The sequence below is a fragment of the Xiphophorus maculatus genome, chromosome 7 (genome assembly GCF_002775205.1).
Source record: "Xiphophorus maculatus strain JP 163 A chromosome 7, X_maculatus-5.0-male, whole genome shotgun sequence".
Lineage (NCBI taxonomy): Eukaryota > Metazoa > Chordata > Actinopteri > Cyprinodontiformes > Poeciliidae > Xiphophorus > Xiphophorus maculatus.
The window spans coordinates 8,182,058-8,208,963 of NC_036449.1; the positions used below are offsets into that span (position 1 = coordinate 8,182,058).

At 40.4% G+C, this 26,906-nt stretch overlaps 1 protein-coding gene across 1 annotated transcript; it reads right to left on the reverse strand.

The window, feature by feature from the left end:
• Window positions 1–13: 13 nt before the first annotated feature.
• Window positions 14–26,303, reverse strand: ints6 (integrator complex subunit 6). The gene is made up of 18 exons (XM_023337407.1): window positions 25,862–26,303; window positions 25,634–25,711; window positions 23,742–23,891; window positions 17,081–17,170; window positions 15,861–16,044; window positions 12,184–12,309; window positions 11,739–11,890; window positions 10,795–10,947; window positions 8,010–8,142; window positions 6,913–7,007; window positions 6,695–6,805; window positions 6,386–6,601; window positions 6,063–6,189; window positions 3,813–3,955; window positions 3,539–3,725; window positions 3,015–3,380; window positions 2,285–2,378; window positions 14–1,476 (listed from the first exon to the last, which is right to left on the reverse strand). Exons 1-18 carry the CDS (start codon window positions 25,970–25,972, stop codon window positions 1,383–1,385), a joined length of 2,610 nt encoding a protein of 869 aa, XP_023193175.1. The 5' UTR covers window positions 25,973–26,303; the 3' UTR covers window positions 14–1,382.
• Window positions 26,304–26,906: the final 603 nt, after the last annotated feature.

The window sequence follows — 26,906 nt, forward strand, 5'->3', positions numbered from 1 at the left end:
AAGGAGTCACACATTTATGGAACACTTTATTTACATGGCCCTTCACAGTGTAAAATAGAAACTTTATTTATGGAAATACTTACAAAAAGGCCATTTTTTCCACTGAACATTTCTTTTTTTCTTTTAAATAGTACTCTAGGGTTATTTACATCTTTACAGCGTATTCAAAATACTCTTTTGGTAGCGGCCTCTTCACACATAAAAGACAAGTATGGCAGATTTTGGTCCCTGTCCGGGGAGGGTTTGCGGAAGAAGAGGGGAGCCACTGGATTCGGAAATCAACTTTTGACCTCTGGACCCAAAACGAGGGTCTATTTGTGTACATCTGAGAACGCCGAATATGGAGTCCCATTCTTTCTCAGAAATTGCAACAACAAAAATGTTTTCCTCTTTTAAATTACATTAAATAATAATTCTCAAATTTACACAAGTGCAATTGTGATGAAGCAACAAGAAGTTGGTTTGAGATCCGTGGCAGAGAAGGGGAGACGGGGGCTGTTGATGGGGGTTTGTTCAGTAATTTGGCAGCAACCAAGACCCCACTTCATCATTGCTTCCAGCAGACGACAGCTCACGTTGCATATCGGCCCTTTCGGGGCTTAAATAAATAGGTGGGGGAGGGGACTCGATGTTATTGCTGACGCTGATGCATTAATGACGCTTCCTGAGCTTTTTGTCCCTGTTTTCATGACCTTCCTTTGCATTTAGTTTGCTGTAACTCTGCTTCGCAGAACAAACCTTTCTAGGTTTAACGGATCCTTAAAAACCGCCAACTTTGCAGACGCCTAAATCACTACGTCGATAAAATTAATCGACTACGGCGACCTTGAAATCAAATTCTGTCTGTTCGACAGCCGAGTAGCGGAGTGCTCTGGTCGGTGGAGTGCAGAAATTCGACTGGAACAAATCGGTTTTCCTCTCGTCACCCCCTCGCAATCAGAAACGTAAGAGAGTAATACCTACTACGCTGCGTTGTGGAGGGGGGGTGGTGGGGGTATGGAAAAGAAATGAATGTGGAAGGGAAATAAAAACATCTTCACTGGATCCCTTTCGACCCTGAGATATCTGAAAACACGCAACGCTCAGACTGAACTCCGTCCGCCACATCTTCACAGGAAAAAAAGAGAGAAGACTGAACATCACACTCATCGTCGTCAGATCCTTCCAGGGAAAAAAAAAAAAAAAGTCTTCAACTCCACCCCGTTCATGAGATGCGATCGCTCCCGTCTTGATACCCGGTATCTCGGTATTCCAGATCCTGGACTCTTTGGGTCTTGGTTGAGGTGGAGGGGAGTGGTTGTTTCCACAGGGATGGGGAGGGTTATGGAGTTTATTATTATTATTATTGTTATTATTATTAGTCTGTGCAGTTTGAGTTGGTCTCAGAGCATGTCCACGTGGTTCATGGTGTTGGATCGGTTGTGTATTTCCTCGAGGAAGTTTTCCAGCTGCTCGATGAGAACTCTCTTCTTAAACCTTTGACGATGGATAAAAAAAGAAACATTTTATAGTTTGCATTTTCAACATCATTTAAACCTACTGAAAGCTAAGCTAGATGTTTTTCTGACGTTTTATTAACTTTCGTCACGGTACATTGCCAAACTTACTACTGAGGTTTTTATTTAGTAAGACGGTTGCAACGGATTTTATTTAAGAGCGTCGGAGTTAGGGGGGCTACTTACAAATGCAACTCAACACTTTTCAGTTTATCTATTGAATAAAAAGGTCTTTTAAGACCATGTATAATTTTTTCATTTGTGTTTGTCATAAAACCCTCAAAACACATTAAATGTAGAAGTTGTAGTGTTCTATGACGTCTTAGCGGTGCGTATGCTGTTATAATTACCTATTTGTTTCTATGTAGTAAAATATGGATGTTCCAAAAAAAAAGAATGTAACCTAGACACAAAAGGGCCACTTTATTAGGTACACTTTATTGGTATTACTGACAGATTTGTCAGCTGAACTTCATGAAGTGATTCTCTCGGTCCAGCGCATCCCTTAAGTGATCCAACTGGATCTAGTGGCTGTGCAGACATGAACCGCCATGCTATGTTCAGAATCACTTCAATCTCCTTTCAGATGCTCAGTATGAACTCCAGCAAATTGTTTTCACCGTGTCTCGGTGAAAACAATTCACCAAGACGCTGAACACAATTTAGAGCACAATTCAGCTGCTCTAAATTGTGTTTAGAGCAGCAGGTGGTTTTAATGTTGGTAAAAGAATCTACTTAATGGTTCTATTTGTTACTCTGGGATGTGAGAAGAAGTGCAGCTCTGCTACCTGGCGGCCTCTTTGATGATGTTTTGGAGGAAAATGAGCCGAGTGTCCAACGTTCCCTGGATCTGCTTCAAGAGGAGGAAGATCTTCTCGTAGTCTGAAACACAAGAAAGGAAAAGTTCCTTCAACCTAACTCCTTAATGAGAAAATTTTAATCCTGTTATTGATTGAATAATGATTTAAGTCATGCTCAACAGAAAAATATCTGCTTAGATAGATCAGCAAAAGTTACAGTTCTGAATCACACCCTGTATTCTGACCTCTCTTCCTGCCCTAACTAGATAAAATTGATCTTTCACTAAAGTATAAACATGACACTGAGGCCCATTTCTCCAAGTCACTCTTCAAAATTCGAAAAACAAGAGAACATGCTAACCATATATTAAAATTGGGTGTTGACCGTAAGTCAGGGAAAAGCTACAAGAACATTTCTGCTCACCTGAAACATGTTCATATCTACAATTGCATATCAATAAATCAGAGGAAAATTAAAAACTTCATTTATTTCAGAAATTCAATTTAAAAATAGATGCTTTATCACCGGAGTGATACGTTTCAAGTGTTCATTTCTGTTAATAACAATGACTTACAGCTTGACAAAAACAGTAATTCGGCATTTATTTCTACCACACATTTTCCTTCCACTAAACTTTCTGAATAATATGCTTGCGGTCTGTCAACCACCATTTCTGCATGCATGAACACCCAGTCCTGATCCCCCACATGTACGTACGTCTGCCAGGTTTTCTGATCTCCTTGGTGATCAGCACCCTCAGCTCGCTGTTGACCTTCGTCGTCTCGCCGTGAATGTGCTTCTTCAGGGCGGCGGGCGACAGGAAGCGGGTCGTCTGGTCCTCCATCAGCACAATCTCCACCCCTCCATCGCCACCCGGCGGCTCGCACGACCCGGGCATCCCGTTCTCCTCCTCGTCCTTGTGCCGGAGAAGCTGCGGGTCGGCGGAGGTGTGGTTCTCCTGGAGGTCGGCGGGCCCCGACGGGTGATCCACCTCAGGGTCGGAGTTTGCGTCGAGGCTGTAGTGGTTTTGATTCAGGTGGTTGATTATAAGTTCAGGTTCTGCGCCGTCATTCAAGTCCGTATCTACGGGGAGGCAGAAGAGGGTGAGAGAGTTACGAGACAGGATCAGGGTATTGATCAGGTTTAGCTGTGAGAAAACATCGATGAAGAGACGGAAAGCTGATCTGGTCGTCTATTTTCAACCGTCAGCGCCATTTTGAAGGAGAGACCCTGGATTTGACCTGTCGAGTGTTGTGGGCTGGCGGGCGGCGTCACCGGAGGCGTGTAGGCCCGGCCCAGACGCAGCAGGGGCGACATGCAGCGGCGTCTCTTCGGACCACCGCCCGGCATGTTGCTGCTCTCTCCAGGTCGCTTGCCCTTGTTCTGCGGGCCGGTCACAAACTCGTCCGCCTCGTCGATCATCATGCCCTGCGAGAGATCAGGTGGTTGCATTTTACCGCGTCAAAGTACTCTTCCCTTCTATGTAAAGGTTGACATGAACGGGGCGTGGCGCACCTTCTTGTCCAGTTTGAAGGGGTTTCCGAAGGTGTGCAAACGCTTAGGCTGTTCGGGATCTGCGTCTCGGAGTGGCTGGGGGGCAGATTTAAGGAAGTCTTGGTAGTTTCCCATCTGGGCGATTGGCACGCTGTGCAGCTGGTCTGGAAACAACACGAGCAGGGTGCAAATTAAGTTTTTATTTTCAGTGTATTTGCAGCAGAAATCCTCCGAGGAATAGTCTAACGACCAATTTTCAGCTTGTCGGAAACTTATTTATCCAGAAGATGAACGCTACATACCCTACACCAGAGGTTGCGTTAGCGGAATATTTTCCGTATTTGACCGGTTATTTTTTTAAATGTCGGGAAAATTTGAAGCCCGTCGGTCATTTGACAGGTTATAATTCACATCCCTGACTGGTGCACACAGGCAGACCTTAGACATAGAGTTCATCACAGAGGCAACTAAAATCAGTCAATAAAAAAAAACAAACCTTTCTTAATATTTCATGAACACTGAGCTACATGCGTCTTTCTGACCGGGAGCTGACAGCGTGTTGAAGGGGTATGGACCGGACGCTTTGGAGCGCGTCTGGTTAGGAAGCGCGTTCCAAACCTTTGGTTGAAATGGGGCCTTTAATTCAAGTCTCCATTACAAACAGAACAAAGAAAACTAAAGAGAATGCAACGTTGAGCTAATTCATTTATAGTCTAAACAGGAGCCAGAAGTTTATCTTGAGGAAATAAATAAAGGTGCATCGGTTAGCTTTGCGCATACTCTGCACAACCAATGCGGACGCGGCTCGGCCGCTGCGAAGAATTAAACTTAACTCATCCAACGGTTTTAACAAATGGAGCTGGAAGACATTACCCTCCCGCGCCCAGAAGGAGAGCAGCGCTCAGAAACGCGGCAGTCCGTTTCTGTCCGTTTTGGGGAAGCAAAACCACGCAAAAAAAAAAATCCTTGTAAAAGCGCACAGGGTTGAAAAAAAACAAAATGTTAAATTGATCGGTTTGGTTCAGACAGATCCAACTGACTGATGAACCAGCGCAAATTTCTCTGTAAATGCGACCAGAAGGAATTTGTGAGGCTGTGCGTTCAGAGACAGGTGAAGTGCTTGTAATTTAAGTGGAGTCACTTAATTTCTTTTATTATAAGTTATTGAGGCCACAGTCAGTGGTTTGTGTCACTACGGAAAACTTGTTTGATGCGTTCATCTGCTTTATGTGTGATGGATCTGGATTCATGGTTCAAGCAGGTGAATATTAACTAAACCACATAACAATGCGGCTAAATAGCCTAATGTTAATATAATTATAATTTGACGGGTAAAAATAGTACATGACCAATTTTGTTTAATGCTATCGGTCAAAATGACAGAGAACAAAACAAATTTCTGGGCGGCAGAGACAATATTTCACAGAAACACGTTATCAAACACTGTTTATAGCTAGGGTAAGAATATACATTCGCTTAAATAACAAATTCTTTATATACAAATACACAAATTTGAATATACAAATTTAAAAACACTTTGTTGAACCAAATGGGAAATTAAATGTTGTTGTAACTCATTAATTTGGAAATTTGATTTTTGTATATTTAAATATCAATGAGAGATCACTTGAGACAGTATGGCTGAAAAAAAAAAAAAAGAGTAAAATGATGTTGTATAATTTTATGTTAGCAGGGTTTCTGCAGGTTTCACCATCTCAAATTTAAGACTTTTAAAGAGCATTATGAATGAAATTATAGAGTTGTATTATGGAAAAAATGTACAAAAGAAAATTGCATATTTTATATCATAGTGCTAAACTTTATTTGCAGAAAATGCATGTAGCATAATGCAGGTTGGCATCAGAAGTGATCCAGTGTCAAAGACACATCGTCCAGTCAACTGATGACAAAGTTATTTACCTACGACAGATGCAAAAAAAGCTACCTAGCTAGAAAGGCTACTGCGGCTAGTTAAACTCGAGAATGTAATGAAGACGTCTGTGCGCGACTCAAACGTCTGGCTGAGAAAGATATATTACACAGAATATACAAGATTAAATACAACCATGATTAACAAATGTAGGGCCAACTCTAATGAATTTAAACATCTTAAGGATGTGTGAACACCCTGATTATAGTTCTTGAAGAGAAATTGGTCAAATGTCGTATCATCAGGCGAAATCTTTACTAAAAGAGAAGCCTGGAGACTGGCCACAAAGTTCAGATTGGTGCATTTACAGTAACATGGAAGTCCCGTCTCTACAAACATACCGGAGTCCTGCCCTCTTAAGGTGCAGACGGTGGTGTTGAGCAGGTTCCTCCTCATTCGGCTGAGCTGATCGAGCAAGTGACTGCGTGGGATGTCGTAGGGATTTCTAAAGCTCTGAGGCTTCAGACCCTGAGAAGCCGCAAGATAAGAAAGGATGGTAAAGAGAAGAGTGTGAGATAAAAATACAACCAGGATACAAAAAAAAAACAGCTTTAAAATGCTGTCTTGTCTCCTTGCAAAAGGAGGGAGGACACTCAGTGTGGAGAATCACAGAGGATGTTAAAAACAGAAACAGCCCTGGTGTGTTTTATCCATCTTTTCTTACTTTGTTGAGCAGTGCCAAGTGGAAGACCTGAAACTCTTTGGGGTTGAGCTCCAGAGGCAGAGTGGGAGGCTCTCCTGTGAGACTCTGCAGCTGCTGGATGAAGTCCCGTCTCTGCGCCAGCGAGATGCCGCAGCCCCGCCATCGCACCTTGATGCCAGGCTCCGGAGAGGGTTTCTTCCCGATCAAGGCGATCAGGCGGTCGTACTCGATCTTTGTCTGGTAACATGGCAAAATAAAAAAAGAAGTTATTTTTAACAAAGTCATTGCAAAGGAGTAACCGAGGAATGTAAAACTGCTGAATCATCAAACCTGCTGACTGAGCTTCTTCAGGTAGGACACGACGCTGTAGCTCAGCCCGTACTCCATGTTCTCAGCCAGGAGGTTTGGCGCGCCCATTATCCTCAGCGCCTTTCTGAGGGACTGAGGGAGGAACACAGGAAAAAAGAAAAGAAAGAAAAGGGAACATTATTTATTTCTTTTGTTTAGAAAAATGAAGTAATAATTCAGATTAGTCCGAATCGACTAACCCCGATATAATAAGGAGGCATGGTCTTCAAGTAGTTCTCAAAGGACTGCCGCCATTTCAGAGTGGGCTTGAACTTGTGCACTTTAATCAAGTCATCTGCGAAAAGTACAACATCGAAACAATGTTACACACATAAAATACCATTGTTGTTACTACTGCGACAGTATTTCACAACTCCATAATTCCACAATTGATTTATTAAACTTGTTCAAAATGGCTTAAATACATTTTCTAACTGGTATTTCTAAATAAAGCTGCCAAAGCGCTCAGACGTTTACATGAACTCATCATGGGAATGAATATCTTATCCGTTTTGTGCTTTTAATTACGCATTTAAAAAAAACACCATTCCCAACTAAAAAAAATGTTTTAGTCTGGAACAGCTGTATAAACAAAAAAAATATTTTTTACAAATAAGAATTGCATATTCAACTTTGACATTTTCTTCTAATCTTCACATACACGCAGTAATTATCCTGCTTTGTCTTCTCACAAACCAATATCGAAGAGTACTAGTCATTAATCAATTAATTGAAGGGTTTTTTTTTTTGCATCTTTTAAGGCAATTCTAATATTGTACAAGACGTGCTTAAGTTGTTAAATTAAAAATCTGATAATTTTTTTTAGTTTTTTAGTTTAGTTAGCCCTAGATTAGACAGAAATATTACCGTGCCTTTGAATAAAGAGTTCTTATTATTTGTTATAAGTATCTACAATAAGAAAACTATTATAATATTTAAAGAGCAATCATTTTATTCTTATTTTTAAGTTTTGAAATAAAGAAAAACATTAAACCCCCCCCCCCAATTCAAATAGATGATGGCTACATTTTCTCATAGGAGATGTTGATATATCCACATAGTTTCCCAAAATGGATCTAAATAAAAATGACTTGTACATTTAGGGTCATTGTGTTGAGGAAATTAAATGTGTTTATTCCATGAAAAAACTGAAGCAATAGCTAAACTCTGCATTTTTCTGTTACATCCATTTTTAAAACTTTAGAAATTGTGCAACGCTCAGCCAGAGTTCCACTTTGGAAATTTCTCGAGGTAAAAATGAAAACCCTGGAGGGCGACGTGTGGAGCCGAGTCTTACCCAGAAGTGGCAGGAGGACAGGGTAGTTGTAGGGCATTACAAACAGGTTGACGCAGTTGAGAGCTGTGCTAGCCTTTAGATAACCAAAAGGTTGACCCAGGTCACTGTACTTGGCACTGTTACTTACAAACACCTACAAAAAGCAAACAGAAATCAATCAATCAATAAATCAGCAGTGACATTTGAACTCGAATCGGCAAACAAAAGGCTGAAGTACAAAAAGGATATTAGTTGGTAAATTGCTCGAATAAGTCTAAATATATAGTAATTAAAACACCAGGACGTCTGCAGGCTAGATATAAATGTCTACAAGTAACTTAAATGTATTAGGATTAAAAGAAAAGGTTGCTGTCTCTTTAAAAGAAGTCATCTTTAAAAATGTTCGTTTCAGCAAAATCCTGGAAGAAAGTCAATGTGGGTAAACAGGACAGGAGTCTGGAGATGGAACATCTGGCTCAAAACTATTCACATCAGGAAAGAAATTTAAATAATGAGAAGATTTTCTTTTTTTAAAATCCAATCCTCCGTGTCTGCTTAAGCTCACTTCCTCCCCGTGTTTATTTTTTGGTCCATTTCAATTCAGGCAACAGCAGACCCAGTGAGAGGCTTCTGTAAATGAATACAGCGGTTTAGCAAAACTGCTCAATATTTTCCAATGCAGTTACTGGACAGGTGTGCTGACAGGCAGGGGGAAAAAAAAAAAAAAACAATCTGGCTTTTCCCTGTGTATGAGGGGTGTGTGTCAGTCTCCGGCTGCCGCAGTTTCTCATCTCTGCCTTCTGTTCTCAGCAGACTCATCCGACAGTTTTTACGCCCTCGGCTTTGCGTGGCGCAGATCGTGACGTTGAGAGAGGAAATGGCGTGACACACCGGTCATTTCCACATGAAGCGCTTTTCTCTCTCGAAGTTGAAGCCAACAACGTTCAGGGTAATCTATTGAGATTTTACGTGATGGGCCGACACAAAGTAGAGCGTAATTTTTAAGAATAATAAATGTTATCAAAATGTTTTACAACACACGAGACGTGTTGTAAAAAAAGAAACCTATACAATCCAAAGAGTGATTTTTTTGGCCTTCAGTTTAGCTACAACAAATTTGTTTCAAGTCGCAAAAGCAACGTGACTCTTTGAAACAAAAAAGATTCTTTTTGCAGTTTAGAATCTAAAAATTCTGTTTAAAATTTTAATAATAAACGTTTTCGTTTTTAGGTTTCACACATTTTCTTCAATTGCACATTTAAAGTTAATAGAAAATTACATTTAAAAAAATGCATGTTTTTTTTTTTAAATGTTTTGGGACAAATATAGTTAATAAAAAAAGTTATGATCCTCGCAGCATTAGTGCAATTTTTTGTGCAAATCTTATATGCACTTGTTGCATGAAAACCAAAGAAAAAAAATCCCATTTTAGTAATTTAATTGTCATGTAAAGCACATTGAACTGCCTTGTTGAAATGTGCTACACAAATAAAACCGACTTGACTTTAACACGTTACTCGTATTTATTGCGAAATAGACCTAAAACAAGTTGTGAATCTGTGGCCAGGCTTGAAAATCGCTGCTGGATAGTCTCCATCCATATGTACAGATGCTTAATAAAAATGCACCACACACTTTTCAGATTCAATTTTTTAATCTAAAAATTGTACATCATTTTCTATCCTCAAGTATGCACCTCGTTATGTTGGCCTATCCCATAGTAAAGTGCGAATATGTTCATGACATATCTACTGTTGCAAGACAATGCAACAAGTGAAACCGATTAAACGGTGCAGCAGGCCTGGTTTTACAATATCCAATGGAACATGCAAATTTTGCTTCAAGAGTTCATTGAAATGTATTTGTTTTTATACTGTTGCAAAGAACTGGTTAAATTCAATTCAGTTGAAAAAATACTTAATTATTCCCAAAGGAAATGAAACCGTGTAACTCGTTGTCTTCAAAGAGTCATTGTGGGAAGGAAGGCTTTCTGGTAGCAGTCTGTCTTGCAATGAATCTGAAAAGGCCTCTGACTGAAAACACTATAGCTGTGTGACTATAGTCTATAGAAACAGAAATTTCTGGGCAGCAGAGACAATATTTCACAGAAACACGTCATCAGCTGCTAATCCACCACGTCTGCTTTTTCTGCCCCACTTAAACATCATGACAAGTTAAAGTATATTGACAGTAAAAAACCTGTTTTAAGGATAACTAAGAGATAACACCCCTTGTGTATTTGGAAGAAATGTTCTCATTTAAGCGCAGAGCCGTGCTAAATGCACTGGTTGGTAAAAACTCTCGCGGTGATCGTAGTGAATTCCTCCCCCTCTCTTCCTCAGAGAACCTGTGTTTCTGCAGATAGCTTTACCCACACAATAACTCTTAAGAGGATGCTTCAGTTTCTTAGCCTGACAGGTGACAACACCTGACAGCAAACTGAGCTCAGACTAATTTTCCTCCTCAAATTCTTTCACTTCCCCAGTGTCCTGTTGGACCAGTCACAGCCTGTCATTATCCAGTGGTTTGATATGAGTTGTGGAAAAACAAACAGCAACAGCCAACCTTTAAGACAGCGCTCTCACACACACACTTTTGGTCACTGATCAGCTGAAATAAAGTCTGAAACTTCTCACAAAGAACAACTTTTAGCCATTAAGTTTGCACAATCAGAGTCCTGTTTGAAGCAAATTTGCATCTGGACTTAAATGAGATTTAAAACCTTAAATGAAAGATTCCCAGCAGTCTCGTAGTGTTCTTAGAAATATAAGACTCTCCTCTCGGAGTGCAGCTTTCTGAGACGTACCTGCCAGCAGGTGTGAGGGGATTTCCTCTCCAGAATGTACTGCGTTAGCGGCGAAGGCTCCAGCTCGTACTTGTCGAAGGGCACCTTGTCTATCACCATGGGCTCAGCGTCCACACAGGAGAACCGGACCTGGGGGTGGGCTGAGCGGGGCGGCTGAGTCGCATTACAGACAACAAATTATTATTATTATTGCTCTTTTTATGAATAAAAACACCACACACTTTTACCTTTTCAAGGAATATTTGATCTACTGCTTAAATTAGGATGTCAGCAACTATGGAAAAGTATTATACAATTTTCCCACCACTAATGCACAAGTGACAATTTATACTTTCCATCTGGGAAAAAGTATTCACACCCTTTGGACCTTTCCACATTTTGTCACGATCACAAAATTCAGTGTATTTTTTAGAACATTTTATGCAACAGATCAACACAAAATAGTAAGTAAAGTGGTAGTAGTAGTAATAATAATAAAATTTGAAAGTGGTACGGTTTAAAAATCAATGCTTGATTCAATTCAGTGCTTTTAACTTCTATCTTTATTATTATTATTATTATTATTAAAGATGCAAATGTTTTGGGGTCTGCTTCAATTAACTTTAGACATCTAGAGATGGAAATTATTAACTGTACCTTTTAATTGTTTTTTTTTTTATTTAGTAAAATAAAGTAAAGGAAGCTGCATACAAAATACTCTCACTTTTAGATTTGAATTAGAAAAGAGCCTAGAAACCGTTCTTGCATCATAATAATACACCACTTTTTGTTCCTTCCAATAAAATCCCAGGAAAAATCATTGATGTTTAACAGAGCATCACATAAAGCTTTAGAGGTATGGATTCTTTACGCTGAAGAAGTATGCATAAATAAGTGAAAATCATGTTTTAGTGGGGGGAAAAAATGTATATACTATGTTTTGTGTTTCTAAAATAATCTCTTACTAGTGTTGGAGAGTTCTGGTCTGGCCAGAAGGCCTCAGGGATGGGCCAGTGACCAATGGGGACGCCGGTTTTAGGGTTGGGTCGTACGTAGATGAGCTTGTGACAGCAGTGCCAAGGCTGCAGACCGGACTTCAGCGCCTCGGCTGGAGCGTCTGCTCAGAAACAGAGAGAAAAAGGTTCAGCCGTCGGCGAACCCAGGCAGAAAGGTTTTTGGAAGAACGAGACGACTGAACAGTTCTGATATGCGTGTTAGCGGTTAACCATGAAGGTGGGAGGTTTATCCTAATGAATTCAGCTCAGCGGATTAAAAAAGGTGAGTGGGAGAAGGTAAAAAAAAAAAGCTTCTCGCTTTATCAAACAAACGCAGAACAGCAGATGTGAAGGAGGTTTCTTCTTCTTCTTTTGTTGGAAACAGATTTCACCGAAACAGAAGAGCCTCTCGTACCTTCTAGTGGAGGGGGGTCAGGTCCGGTCTTTTCGAAGTTTATCACCACGCCGCTTTGGATTTTCTGCACTAGAGACTCCAAACACTGATTCAACATGCGCTGGGAAAAAACACTGTAGGAACGGCCTGCAACACACAGAGCACACAGGTTAGCCTTGACTTCAGGTCCGTGAAAAAGTTGAAAATTAAACTATGAAGGCTTGATTAAAGCTAACACAATATTTAGTCTCTTTTTAGTCATTTGTAGGCTTTTTTTTTTCAGCTAAACACAGAATTACACAAAGTGCACGCAAGACACAACAACATCGAATACTAACCCATGAAAAACATCAATGTGAAACAAGATCAATCTGTTGCTTAGTAACAGATTGATTCCAGCGATAACCAAAGATTATCGCTGGAAAGTTTCTTGTAGCTCTTAGTCCGATAGTTCTTGAACTTTTCCAGTGCCATCCCAGTAAATGTTTCTCCAACTACCAGCATACCGACAGAAACAGAAATCAAACTTGTTCACCATCTTGTAATTCAAGGTCATCGCACCTTGACAAATTCATTCCAGCTCATGCCTAATTACACACCATCAGCATTTGTTCCTGGTTCACAGCTTCATTACACAATACGGGCTCTTCAGATTTTCTCTACTTCACTTCCCTTTTAAGAGTTTTCGTTTGAAGCAATTAACATCATGCCTATCTTTTAGCTATCTTGGAGCTGTGTCATGTTCTGCATTAAGTCACTAACTCTGACTTGAGGCTTTTCGGACCGTTATGGATGAAATTTAAGACCTTCATCACGACACGAATGTGTTAGCCCAGCAACATAAATGATGGACTGATATCTAACTTGGCAAACTCAACTGTTGCTGAACTGTGCGATGCTGTGGGACAGGTCAGTGCCTGTTTCTATTTAAGTTTTGAGAAATACACAAACTTTGATGCGGCTAAAAAAAGAAAATCGACGTCATCCTATCGCAAAAACTTTTCTTTTTTTTAAGGATCTTTAGGCTCATCCTTTGACGGCCACGTTGAGGACAGAGGCCTCTGTACATGGGGCGCGCTCGATCAAAAAACGTGTTTTCCCAATTGGCGCGTTTCTATTAAGCCAATTTATTTTCATAATTCCAATTTGCGCAATTTTATGGTCAATGGAAAAGCAGCTAGTGGCTGATGTTTAGACCTTTGTAGATGTAAGCGTCGGCCAATCGCTGATTGCCCAAAATTAAATAAATTGGGGTTGATTTATCAGTACACCCGTAGAGCGTACGGATAATTTGGTGCTATGATAAGCTTTAAATCTGCCTTAAACCATTTTTCACAGCAGTTTTGTCACAAGGCCACAATTCAGACAGGAACAAAGTAAACTGATCAAAGTTGACATTCTCATCAGTTAAAGCCTCTCACTTCACCTCTAGTGACCCTCCTGTGCACCCATTCACTTCCCCTTTCACTCGCCTGTGGCTTTGTGTCAGCTCTGCCATCAGCAGTAACAGGCAGGCGGCATGAGCGTCGCACGCCGTCGCCGACAATGGAGCCGTGTCATGTTCTGCATTCAGAGCGCCGCGCGGTACCCCCAGTTTCCTCTATCTCTCTCTGACTGTGCGTGTGCTCATCTTAAAACGCCATCGTTTCTGGTGTGTTCCTCCCGCCAGCTGGAGGAACAAGCCTGCCTCTAAAAAGCGTGAATATTTTTCTTTAAAGCAGCTGCCATGCGGGCAAAGCTGTGGTGGCGGAGGAGCCTTCCTCGTCTTAATCACCAGTTCCACACAGCACTTTCTTACTGCTCCGCTACTGCCTCGCCGGTTTGAGCTTGAGGTACTGAAGACGTACAATGTTTGAGCAGAGTTTATATCCCCCCTCGGGCAAAGTTGTAAACACCGCAGTCGCATGTTGAGCGAAAAGGTATTGAAAGGAAGCCCAGGGATCTTCCTAACTGGAGGAGAAAACAGCTGCCAGGACGAATCGTTTTCTCCAGCTTCAAAAAAAGAAAAAAAGGCCCAATATATATCACCCTTTTCTTGTTTGGCACTGACAGATGATTCATCTGTTGTGCCGCAGAATGTATTTAACAAACAGCTATTTTGATGTACTGTTATAAATACTTGGAGCCTGTCCCGGCATGTTCCACCGGTGCTCTGCTGTGCAGCTCGGGCTCGCTTCTCTTCACCCAATTGCGACAAGCTGAGCGACGCAACATAAAAGCCGCTCTGGCAACTCGGCAACCAAAACTACAAACAGCTTCGTTCCTGATTTAACGTTCTTTCTAAACTTATTTGAAATCGGACCCGTCCCGGGAGAGCTAATTCCTGTAATCAAAGACAGATTTCAGCTCATAGAACGCTGGAGAGGAAACAAGAGTGCAATACACTGGTATTAAAATTAATATTAAACAAAGGTAAGCATAGACTCAATCTGTTCAGTGCTTAACAGTTTCTATATACAGATTCAATGTATTTTTCTCAGGAAATGTGGGTGTTTTAAAACCACTTTTAAAAATTGTGTGAACTACGAATACTAAAAAAAAAAGACTATGAATGTACGGTTCATTTTTCTCACTTTCCACATGGAGCCTACAAAAATGTGAAATTGAAAGAACAGAGTTCCTGTAGATTTCACTAACCCTGACTTAAGGCTTTTTCAGACCATTATGGATGAAATTTAAGACCTGTATCACGATACGAATGTGAATATTTTCTTAAGTAGTGATAGCAAGTTGTTTTGCCTCATTACGACAAAGAACTTAAATGGATTTCTTCGGGATTTTGTGATGTACCAACACAAAATGGAAGGAAAATGTTTTTTTTTGTTTTGGTAAGACAGACTACTCACAAACTAAGTCACTTCTGAAGGCAACTAGCTATATGGATCTTTATTTAAGAGGAGTTGGTTTGAAATAGCCCAAACTCTTTAGATTCAAACTGAACATATGAAAACTACACATAATTTCCTAATTGTTCCCAACCTCTGTGTTGATCCATCAAATCCTATTAAAACACGTTGAAGTTTGTGGTCTTAACATGACAGAATGGGGATAACTACAAGGTGAATGAACACTTTTGCAAGGCACTGTAGAGACAGATGAATGTTCAGCAACGGGATAAGGCATAAAGAGAGGAAAGACAAATATTTCTACAAATAGTCTTCTCTAGAATTGTCCAGATCTGGAAAAACACTTAAGTTCTATAGATTTCTATACTTTTCCAGACTGTGTACAGATGCTAAAGCTGTGCAAACATACCACATGCTGTGAAAAAATAAATAAATACAGAAGCAGATTTACATTTTAATGTAGAAAATAAACAATAAAAGCCTATTTAATATTTTAAAAATGTTCTTTAAAAGTTTTTCTTTGGCTTGATGAGCTTCATTAACATCCTCGCTGGTAACCTCTTGGTTATTTTAGGGGCCTTGGAGTGATTTATTGTTGTGCTATCATTGTGTCTGGAGGTGCGGAAAAGAAATGGCACAACACAAACTGAGGTCATTTGTCAAAACACTCCCATAATGCACCTGAAACAGCAGCTTTTAGAAAATCTCCCGCTCCTCTTGAACACAATCGTCTCTCAACCACCGCCTCAACGAAACTCGTCTAGCAAGTAAACTAATTTTTATGAGCAAGCTTAGCGCTTAGATCCTTTAACCAGAGTAGAAGCATAGCTGGTGAACGAGAACTTCACCAACCTCCAGTGACCTCACACATGGGTGTGATGGGAGAATCATCGGGCGGGACACCGCCGAGAGGCTCTGGCTCCACCGAGGCGTTGCCGGGGATACGCAACACCAGGGCAAACAGTCGCTGGTCCCAGCGAAAGGGCTCCTTGGTCAGCTCGCTCCCTGGCAGAGGGGTGGTCAGAGGCAGGTGGAGCTAGAGAGGGGAGGACATGACAACACACTAAGATCCGAGAAATGAGAGATACCCCCGTGTTTTTTATTTGTTGTTTATTTTTTTAATAATCAGGACAGATTTCAGCATCTCTACTTGCTTTGAAACTAAAACTGTTCTGAAAACGCTGAAGTCCATCTTGCTGATTTATGCAATTATCAAAACAAAGAGGAAAAGAAAAAAAAGCACATTTCTAATTTCTTATCATTTAAACAGAGGATCTGACATCCAAACTACTACTATCAGGTGAATGACAACTACTCTTCGCCACACACAACTCTAAAATGTACCAATTGTCACACTGGCTCCTTCAAAACAGTTACATTGGGTATTACTATTATATTGCTGAAAAGCACAGGAATTACATTTAATTATATTTTCAAATAAATCTATATACAATTCTTTTGTGGAAAAAATCAGCTAAATTAACTTAGTCATTCATGTTGTTGGTATTTCTCTTCATGATTAAAATGTTCCTCATACCAATAACCAATAATAACCCCTATTTGCAAGTTCAATCACGTTCTTGCTTATGATTTCTGAACTGTTTTAATGTTTGCCACTTTTGAACACTAAAGGCAGCAAAAACACAACTATCTTGGACATACATCACTGTGACTATTTCCTTCACAGTTTGCAAGAGAGCTAAAAATTTAAAGGTACATTTTAAGAAAATAACCTTCATCTGTGTGAAATCATTTTGAAGATGCCTGATGAATAAATTTGCTACTTTGTTTGAAAATCTATTAAGAAGATAACGATGTAGAAAAAGAACTACAGAGAAGTTCCACATTTTGAGCACCTGCTCTTTTTTAAATTTTAAAAATCTAAAAGTTGAATTATTTCCCATTCATTTTACAATTTTGTTAAATTTTAAATATAAAATTGATTCTGATGACCATTAAAAACAACCCTGATCAAAAATGCTTTGCTCAGAGGCCCCGCCCATCAACAGAGACCGCATGCTAATTTCTGCCTCTAAGATTCTCTCAGATGCCGATTAAAGACGTCCACTGACCTCGTCTTGCACGCCGCTGCCGCCCGTCAACTTGTTGCCGTCGCTAATTGCAATTATGATGGCAGGTTCGAGGAAGAAAGGATTCCTCCCCTGTAACGAGAAAAGATGCAGGAAAATCCTTAAAAAGAGCAGGAAGAAAACCACCAATAAGCAGCATGAAGCGACATCTAGAGCGCCTCGCAAAGGTTTGTTACAATCACAGACCTCTATGAATTTTACTACCACTTTGTGACACAAAGCAGAGCTCAACTATAAAGTGGGAAGGAAATGCTTGTTTCTTCACTTGTTATAGATGAAAATCCAAAGATTGTTACAGGTGTTTTTAGTCAGCGAGATACCCCTAAATTAAATCCAGAGCAGCCAGAAGTCACATAATTAGTAGTTTAGAGTTGATGAGAAGATGGACGGAGCTAAATACAGAGAGATCCTGGAACGAAAGCTGCTCATCACTAGAAACCAACGTTGCGTACACACAACGGGAACAAGTGAAAAAACGAGAACTACAATGGAATGGTTTAGATCAAGGCATATTGTGTTAAAATGTCCTAGTCAAAGTCTACACCTAGAGCCTATTGAGAATTTGTGACAAGATTTGAAAACTGATGGTGACAAATACTCAAGAAATCTGACTGAGCTTGCAAAAAAAAAAACAATCTTCAGTCTCTTGATTAAAAGTGCACCGATTGCAGTTTTCTGGACGATCTTTAAAAAGCCTAACCTGCCGATTCTGGTCAAAGCCGATTTTCTTTTTGTCTGAAAAGTCACTAAATATAGCGACAAAGCTGGCAACAGTTAACCATTGCCAGAATTACTCAGGAGATCCATTTAATGGCTTAAGTTAACCTTTACTGAAGTTGATAAATATAGCTTAATCTGAGTCTTAATTGCTTTTCGCTACGTCTCCATTTTGTGTCCCCTCCATCCTCCAAAATGACAGCATATTGAAAGCTCTTTTCTGCTAGATCCTAGCACTCCATACAGAGCACGAAACCAGAGCAGGACTGCATTTATCACTGCACATCAGCCTTACAGTATCTCCGCCGGGGCCTCGGGATCACCCTGCGAGTCAGCGACGTGAAACCCTCAATGCAGCCTGACAGGTTCTGTCAGCAAACAGCAGCGGCGGCGGCTCGCTGCAGTCGCACGGACTTCACAAAGGCCGTCCTGTACCGGCGGCGGAGCGATTATTAATGGAAGCAGAACCGCTCGGTCTGGACCCTCTACCTGTGGGCCGCGTCCTCCGCTGAATGACGGATCTGTTCGTGTAACCCAAAGCAAACAGAGCACGAGACGACCAAAATCTGCTCTTCTGGAGGTATCCATGACAACCTAGATATTTCTCCATTTCTGCACCCCCCCAAAATCCTTTCATAATGGGAACTTTCTTGGCATGCTAATGAGTCAGCAATGGGTCTAAATGGCCAAACAAGTTTTGATTTCAATCGTGTCACATCTGCTCCCTCGGCTTTAATAGCTGCTGGGTTGTTTTTCTGTTTAGATCATAATGGGCCTCAATAAACTCAGAACAGAACACGAGCTTGGGTTCCCCCTCCTCCTCTTCCTGCTGTTGCTTCAATGTTTGCTTATGCAAAACATTTTTTTTTTTACATTTACTGGTATTTAACAACAGATTTAGCAAATATAAATGAGTTCATATGGATAACAGATTTTCATTAGATACTGATAAAAAACAAACAAAAAAAAGCATTGTCTTAATAATCGGGTAAGAACCAGACATCACTTTCACTGCGTCCCTGTCTTCTGCTCTCTGATTGGCCCCCATATGGAAACTGATCAGTGTCATGATTACCCGCTTTACCTCCTAAATCCCCTCTTCTTCTTCTCCCAGGGGTAGAGTCACCGCAGATGCCTGGCAACCTGGAGGACTCTTTGTTACTGCAGACAGAGTCACTCCAGAGCAATATTAACTCCCCCTACAGGCTCAGTCCCCTTTGTTATTGTCCTCTGTAGCTCTTTAAGGATCACTGAACATCTTACAACTTCAGGGAGTTTATGAACATTCAGATTAAACAAAGCTAAAAAAACCCCACAAAAAAACAAGGTAGACCGAAAATGCTTGAAACACAAAGCTGACACATCCATTTTGTTAGACTTTGATTTGCAGCTGCTGGGGGAAATTGAGCTTGAAGAAGAACAGAAATGATTGGTGTCAGAGTGCTGATGCAACATGTCAGGTTTGACTGCTCAAAAAAAAAGATCCCCCTGATTCAGTCTCTGCTTGTGAAAAAGACTCGTGTTCCACTCGCAGTGGCTTGCACAAGGATTTATCCCCTTGAACGCTTTCCTACGAACTTAAATTGGAATGTTTTGGGGTTTTTTTTATCACTTGATAAGGCAAAACAAAAAGTAGTGCACAAGCCCCAAACCAAAAGGGGGGAAAAAAGAGGATGCCTGGCTTTCAAAATCTCAAACTGGATTTTCTGGTAAATGGTCTGCATTTGTAAAGAGCTCCATCTAATCTTGACGACTCTACAGTACTTTACGCTGACACTACAGTCACCCATTCACACGCCGATGGTGGTCAGCTACATTGTAGCTAGGTGTGCACCGACTGCAGTTTTCTGGTCGATCGCCAGAAAGCAGCATGTCAATCTTTAAAAGCTTGACATGCTGATACATGCTTGTTTTTTTTCTTATAACGGACAATGTCTGGGGTTATAAGCTCACAATACATATTTAATGTTCCAATCTTATTTTATTGAAAAACACCGAACAATACCTGTGAAACAAAGTCGACAGCCTTCTCTTACGGCTGAGCAGAAGGGGACAATGGATGATTTTTAAGAGGTAGATGAGATTGGCTTCACTCAGCCAATCATTCAAAATCAAACAGGTAAGGCAGGGGAAGTTTTGTCCTGGTTCTGATTGGTAGTTTTGGTCGGAACGTTGCATTACTTTAGCCAGTAATAGTAGCTCAGGGAGGAGGTGGAGGAGATTGATTGTTTTCACAGATTATCTGTCTCATAACAAACTGGCACAACATGGTGACAGCTTTAACAAATATGGAGAAAACATTTTTATTAAAGTTATATACTGCAGCTTAAATAAAATGCAACTACGTAGCATTTTTTGAGAAGTCTGGATTGCTTGTATATTTTGCACGTTGCTTTTGACTGTTGCTCGTGGGGAGAAACATTTCAGTAATCTAAAACTAATAGAAACAAATTTAAGCAACCTACTTGCAAACTGTATGTGGACTGTTGCATGCAAAATTCATGAACAGTGAATATTGTGCTGGTATCAGTATTGAACCAAAGAAAACAAGGCAGTTGCAAGCCTTTAAAATTGTGACGCTTTTGATGGGTCAAATAGACTCAAGAAATTGTAACAGCAGCTGCGTGGGGGGGCCCAATCTAATTTTTTGCCATAGGGCCCAAGATTCCTGGCGGCGCCACTGGGCGCATTAAGTGCAACAAGACGCTTGAAGCACAGTCGAAAAAGTATATGTTTTAATACACTAGAGGGGGCTGTTTTACTCTAGAACAATATATAAGGTACACTGTGGTTTTAAAAAAAAATACAATTAAAGGCTTTTAAGTGCACCTTATAGTCTGGAAAATATGGTACCACAAAACCAAGCTCATCCACTTCCCCCTCCAAAACCAAAGGGCAAAAAAAAGGGAATAAATATTGGTTGTTGATATCGGCAACAGTTACAGACATGCTAAAAAATAAATAATATCGATGCCAATGTTAATGCTGCTACATTAGTGTTTCAGTCCAAATCCAGACTTTAATCCAACTGCAAAAAATTCTGTCTAACCAAAAAAAAAAAAAAATTCAAGTAAATCACACTCAAATGTGATTGTAACATGAAAAAATATGAAAGTTCAAAAGCAATGCATTCGAGTCTGCATTTAAACAAGATTTAAGCAGATTTTAAATCTAAAACCTGCGTCTGTCTTGCTCTCATTTAATTTCATATTCTGCCCATTAGTAGTTTTGTTTTATGAAAAAGAATAAAACAAGCTTTCCTAGAGGAAACAACAGTTAATGATAAAAAAAAAGCTGAAGATATGAGATGCACTTCTGCATATACTAACACAATCAGCTATACAGACCATAGAGGACAAACCGTGTACACTATGTTTGTCCCACATATACATCTGTATATGTGGGTGTTAAACAAACAAAAACAAGCAAGGTGAAGCTTCCCCACTGCCTGGTTATAAAAAAGGAAATATTAGTGAATGATCTACCTTTTTAAAGATATGAAAAAGATCCCTCATAGTACATCCTAGTGTAATTACAGCCTCTTAATAAGCGACTTCTTTTCTAATGGACATAATAAAGCAATAGCGACTGTGGTGGCAGTGTGCCATCTGTCTAACAAATGACCTCCTTAAGTAGCAAAAAGGCAGAGAAGAGAGGAGGCGGTTATTAAATTATAATTACAGTCACACCAACCGGTCATTAGAGGTCACCACAGACAGGTGCAGAACACACCAACCCTGACCTTGGTTTCTACTGTTTGTGTTCACTGGAATGCGCGCCCGCAGCCCCGGCCAGAACGATATTTAAACTCCAGTGGCGCATCTAATGTGCGCCGTACGTTCGAACACGTTACACCAAGTGGAAGGCTCCCTTCGGCTATGAACACAGGAAATGTTTCAGATTCATCCTCGGCACCTATCTCCATGAAGGAAAAACAGATGTTAAAAAAGTACTCTACAGACGCCAAGAGTCCAAATTTATGGGACCGGAACTGTCTATGAAGCCGAGAACGACTCAAAAAGTGAAGTTCACGTTTTAAAGCTGGCCATTTGACTGTAAAAATATTACATGGTGAGGTGTTGCATATCCTGTGACCTGCTTTGCTGTTCTCTCTAATGATGCCATCAAAGTAGAGCCTCTCTGATCTCGATGAAGCACCGCACGGCAAGTGTTGCGATGAAAGAAGACTTCGACGCGCGTTTAAGGCGTTCTGACAGAAAGGCAACGGGCTAAAGCTAAAACTGTAAAACGCCTCGCTTTCCATTTTGTGCCTCCTCTCTTCCCAATGCTTTACTTTGAGGAACCGCAGCTCATCTTAGACGGGTGATGTCAGCTGGCACCACCGGTTGAAGCTCAGGCTGCAGAGCTGAATGATTTCCTGTTTCGAGCCCAAATCCTCATCAAGCCAACAAAATCCGGGAGTCGAGTCCACTCTTCAGTTCCGACGTCTTAGAGACACATCTGTCATTTCCACTAGCAAGCCTGCTGTTATTTCTGCTTGAATAGTGGCGCTCTCCTTTGTGGATGAATACGTTGTGATTTGTTTTGAGACTATTTTATGGATTATTGTGAAAAAAATAAACACTTCAAACTAAATGTGAAAACCCTGGAGGCTTCTTCCCGTTTACAAATGATTTGTTTCTTACTACTGTCACCGCATGAGCTCTAAATGAGTAATCTTTTACGGATTAGCATCATCCTAAATCTGACTTCATGACTGAATTATATGAGCATGTACTGCACTGATTTTAAGTTAATTGGGACAAATCCAATTCTACATAACTGAATGAGAATTTGGTGCTGTATAAATAGCCTGAGAAATATACATTAAAAAAATGGTACGAATGTTCTTTTACAAATAGATTTCAGCATAAATCCTTAGAAAAACTTGCTTAAAACTCTGGATAAGCAGCTTAGAAAGTTCATCAACTTGAAAGTAAAACAAAACAAAAAATCTAATTTACCAGCCAGGAAAGGCAGCATGTCTTTTTTTCCATGCAAGGTTTAGAATCATACAAAAATATGAATATAGCTCGACTTATTTAACTGCAAATATGTTGCCCATATTTTTTAATCACCCCACTGAGGACAGAGCCGCTGAGAGCAGAAAAGGCAGCCCATCGCCTCTACGCTTGAAAAGTGCCACTGTGTTCTTACGTTTCAAAACACCACCTTGACTCCTTCACGCACACTTGCCATCACTGTGACCAAACAGCCTAACCATATCCTCCTGTGACCGTAATAAAGCGCCTTCCAGGAGACGTTCATGTGTGAAAATTTCAGCCAAATTTGAAAGCGTCGGTTTTCAAGTTTGAAAACCAACGCTGATCATGAAGGCTGCTTCCCTTCGTGATCAGCGATGTGAAACCCATTTCACTGCGGACTGCGCCACTGGAGTTTAAGCAGTTTCCAGTTTATGATGGAGTTGGTTAATTCTGGTTTGTTCTTGAACGTCTTAAGCCAACGTTTTTCAAGATTACATGGTTGAAACCTGAACTCAACTGTCTCTTCCAAAAAGACAAGATCAGAAACACAGTTTTTTCGGTTTGTTTGTTTTTTAAAAATCAAATAAGACTTCAAACTTGTGCTCAAATTCTTATTTTAAACAATTTGAAGATGTTTGCTGGGCCTTGACAAAAAGAACGGCTCCAAAAACTGATTAGGGACTCCAAATGAAAATATAACACCTTATTAACGGTGAAAGAAACAGATGTTAAAAAAAAAAAAAACATAAGTTACTTCCCTTTCTCTGCAACTAAGCTGCTGTTGTGTTATTCGACTGTGAGTGTGTGGCAGCGGGGTATGCGTGTTGTTGATGCTTGCACTATTGGGGTGAGGCTGTGGACTTGAGGGGGGGATGAGCTGGTGAGTGGGCTTTTTGCACATGAACTTTTGTTTCCTCTCTTCGTCTCCAGAGGCTACGTACCTGGCCATAGTTGTCTATCCCAGTGACTAGTCTATTGAGATTTAGTAAATCAAAGGCTGTCCTCAAGGACTGGCCAAATGTTGTGAGTCCGGTTGCTTGGAGGTTCCTCAGCTCTGTCATGAAAGTGGCATGGCTCTCTTTCCATCCGGCCTTGGGAAACAAACAAACAAAAAGATTGTTATTAACCTTTCGAACGAAGCCATCCACATTAAATTCTCTTTCAGGATATAAATAGTGTGTTTAACTCAGTGGTCTTCCCTCCTGTAATATGAATGTCACAAAAAGGCGTGCCCCAAAGCAATGTATTAGGCTAGTTTGTTTATTTTCCTTCTGTAATTTCCAAAACAGTTAATGATGCGTCTCTCCATCTCTATGCTGATGAAAAGAAACTGCACAAACAGTTGCCCCAATATTGGATTTAAGATTTACTGAGTCAAAACAGATTTCTTTTATAGAAACAATTTTAAAGTAAAACAAAAAATAATTAATTAATTAAAACATTGCTGAAGCCACCCTCTTACCTTATACTGACTATACTATTACTTTTATAAGTGCTGTTTGCATGTATTTATTATTGCGATCAACTTCTTACTCACAGCTGCTCTTTATACTCTCTAATTAAATGGGCTCCACTGTCCTCACACACACACTATTGCATTGGCATATTTTCATTTACAAATCAATAACTAGTTCTCTACCATTACATTTAGAGAGCAAGTAAGGTTTATGCTGACAAATTTATTACGTTTGGTGTTTTTCAGTAAGCACTGAACTTGGAATAAATATCCCTTCCACTTAGAAATAAATACAGCAGCACCTAAAGTTGCACAGTTTAATCTAGCAGAAGGAGTTTTAACAAGATTTTAAGCACTTAATGTTTTACTGCTAACGTTTCCTGCTTTTATTTGATATTCTCACTTAATTCGTAAGATAGATTGTATTTACTTATCTTTTTAGAAACAGGTCTCTTGAATATTAAACAATGTTTTAGAGATTAAATGGCATAAATAACTGTCTTAATGCTGTTTTTATCCTGTAAATATGTTTCAGTATTTTTTCTTTCCCAGGCAGAACCACTAAAAGCCACTTCTGCTATTAAAATGGTGTACTTTTGCTTTTTTTTCCCTGTGGTTGCTTTCAGTCTTCTTGAGCCTTCCTTTGATCGCAGCAGATGGCCATTCACACCTAGCATGGAGGTTTTCCTTCTGGTTAAAAAAGAAGTTGTTCCATTCCACTGTCGCCACATGCTTGCTCAGGAGGAAGAATTGCAGAAAAGTCAACTATCCCAGGGAAATGCGTGGTTTCTTTGGATTGGTAACTTTCTACAAATTGACACCATAAAATGAATCAGTCTAAAATCCATTAGATTTAAGTTAAATTGTCATTAAACCTAATAAGTCTTTTAGACTGGACTTTATTGGTATGGCTTTGATTCGTTGTGAATTTCTGTGAAACAGTTGCAAAAACATTTATTTAAAAAAAAAAAAATCTGTTAAGAAATGCATGTCAACAACACTTTGACAGCCCCACAGTTTGATCCATTTTTTTTTTCCACAAGAGTTGTGCAACCGGCTTGGAATCAAATAACAACGTCGCCCAGTCTCCAGTGACAAAAAGTGGCAATTTTCTCTGAACAAGTAAAGTAGGCTACGAGTCTATCACTCCCTCCTCTTCCTCCTCACTCCCCCCTCAGATATTACCTCGCTGTATAAATAACACCCAGAGTTCCTTGCTGCTCACACTGAAACAAAATGTCGGCCATGTTTTAAAAGGGGTATGAAAGCTCCTCCTGAAGATTTTTTCTCTACACGACTGACACAGTGATCACAACGTGGTGAAGCGGTGGGGAGGACAGATGTAAAGCTGGACATGACCCGAAAGCAAATTTCTACCTTTATCCCGAACGGAGAGTCCTCAAAATTTACCAACATATACCGGTCCCCTCGGCTCGCCGGATCTCTCCCTCTGAGCTGTGGAAATAGTAGAAGAATTATGTACGGTTAACGAGAGATCTGCTTTTGACAGGCGAGCTTTGCAACAGCACAATGACGAGCTCAACTGCGATTTCCCCCCTCGCTCGGGATCTCCCGATATATCAATGTGTCCCGTTGTTACAGTACCTTCATAAAAGTCTCAACAGCGCCTTTTGCTATGTCCAGATAGGTAGTGCCCAGATGGGTGCGCTGGTTCATTGAAGCGGACGTGTCTATCAGAAAAAGTAAAACGGGCATTGTGGTGGTAATGACGCGTTCTGCATGGACTTGGTGTCAGTACAACCGGCCAAAACGCAAAAAAATCTTTTGTTCTCCTGCCGCCTGTCTCACCTCTCAGCTAGCTAGCTAGCTAGCTGGCTGGCTAACTGTCTGTCTCACACATTCTTTCAAAAAAGTGTAAGAATAGTGAGTATAGAAGCCCATTCCGGGAAAACTACGCCTAAAGCCTGGCACCCTTGGGGCAAGTTATTGATGCACGAGGGATTTTGATAATTTTGTATATATTTTGTAAATATTCCTAAGTTTCATAGTAACAAACTTTCCCTCTGAGTGAGTCCCTGCTTCTCCCTACACTGAGTCCGCTGTACCTCCTCCACTGGTTTTAACTGAAGGTCCGCGCCTGACCCCGCCTCGTGAGCGCTCTTTCACAGTCACGTGGAGGTACGCTCGCTTCTCATTGGCAGTCAGCGGCCGCTCATTAACATATCCAAATAAGGCTAAAGCTTGGCTTCTTGTGCGCATGCTTGAATGCTCGACAGGCAGGAATGCGAGGAAAACATTCTGTATTACCTTTTAATGTTAAAGACCGCCACATTCACGGCATTGTAACCCCTTCTTCAGAGCGTCGCTGCAGTTATTTGACGTAATATCAGCCAGCAGTGACCCGTGTTTACCCCGAGAGCAGATTATATAAACATTTACTTCATTTTATGTTCGGGCGTGGGCCAATGTGAAAGACAACCCTTGAAGACTAAACGAGAGACAACTGATGACAAAGAGATTGTTAAATAACCATATTGTTTGCATGTTGGCGTCGGCTTGTGTTCACCGCACAGGAAAACAACTCCTTTAGCACTTTGCTCTTGTGTGATAACCAAATAAAGACGATCAGATGGAAAGCAGGTTCATCTGAACAGTCTCGGGGAAAAGAGATTGACATGCACACACACCC

Excerpts from the sequence above, each read along its gene's own strand:
- ints6 (XM_023337407.1), bottom strand. The coding sequence starts at position 25,972 with ATGCCCGTTTTACTTTTTCTGATAGACACGTCCGCTTCAATGAACCAG. Across the intron at positions 6,806-6,912 it reads TGCCTCCTTATTATATCGGG|TCCCTCAGAAAGGCGCTGAG; the intron begins GTTAGTCGATTC and ends TTCCTCCCTCAG. Across the intron at positions 3,726-3,812 it reads CCTTCAAACTGGACAAGAAG|GGCATGATGATCGACGAGGC; the intron begins GTGCGCCACGCC and ends GATCTCTCGCAG.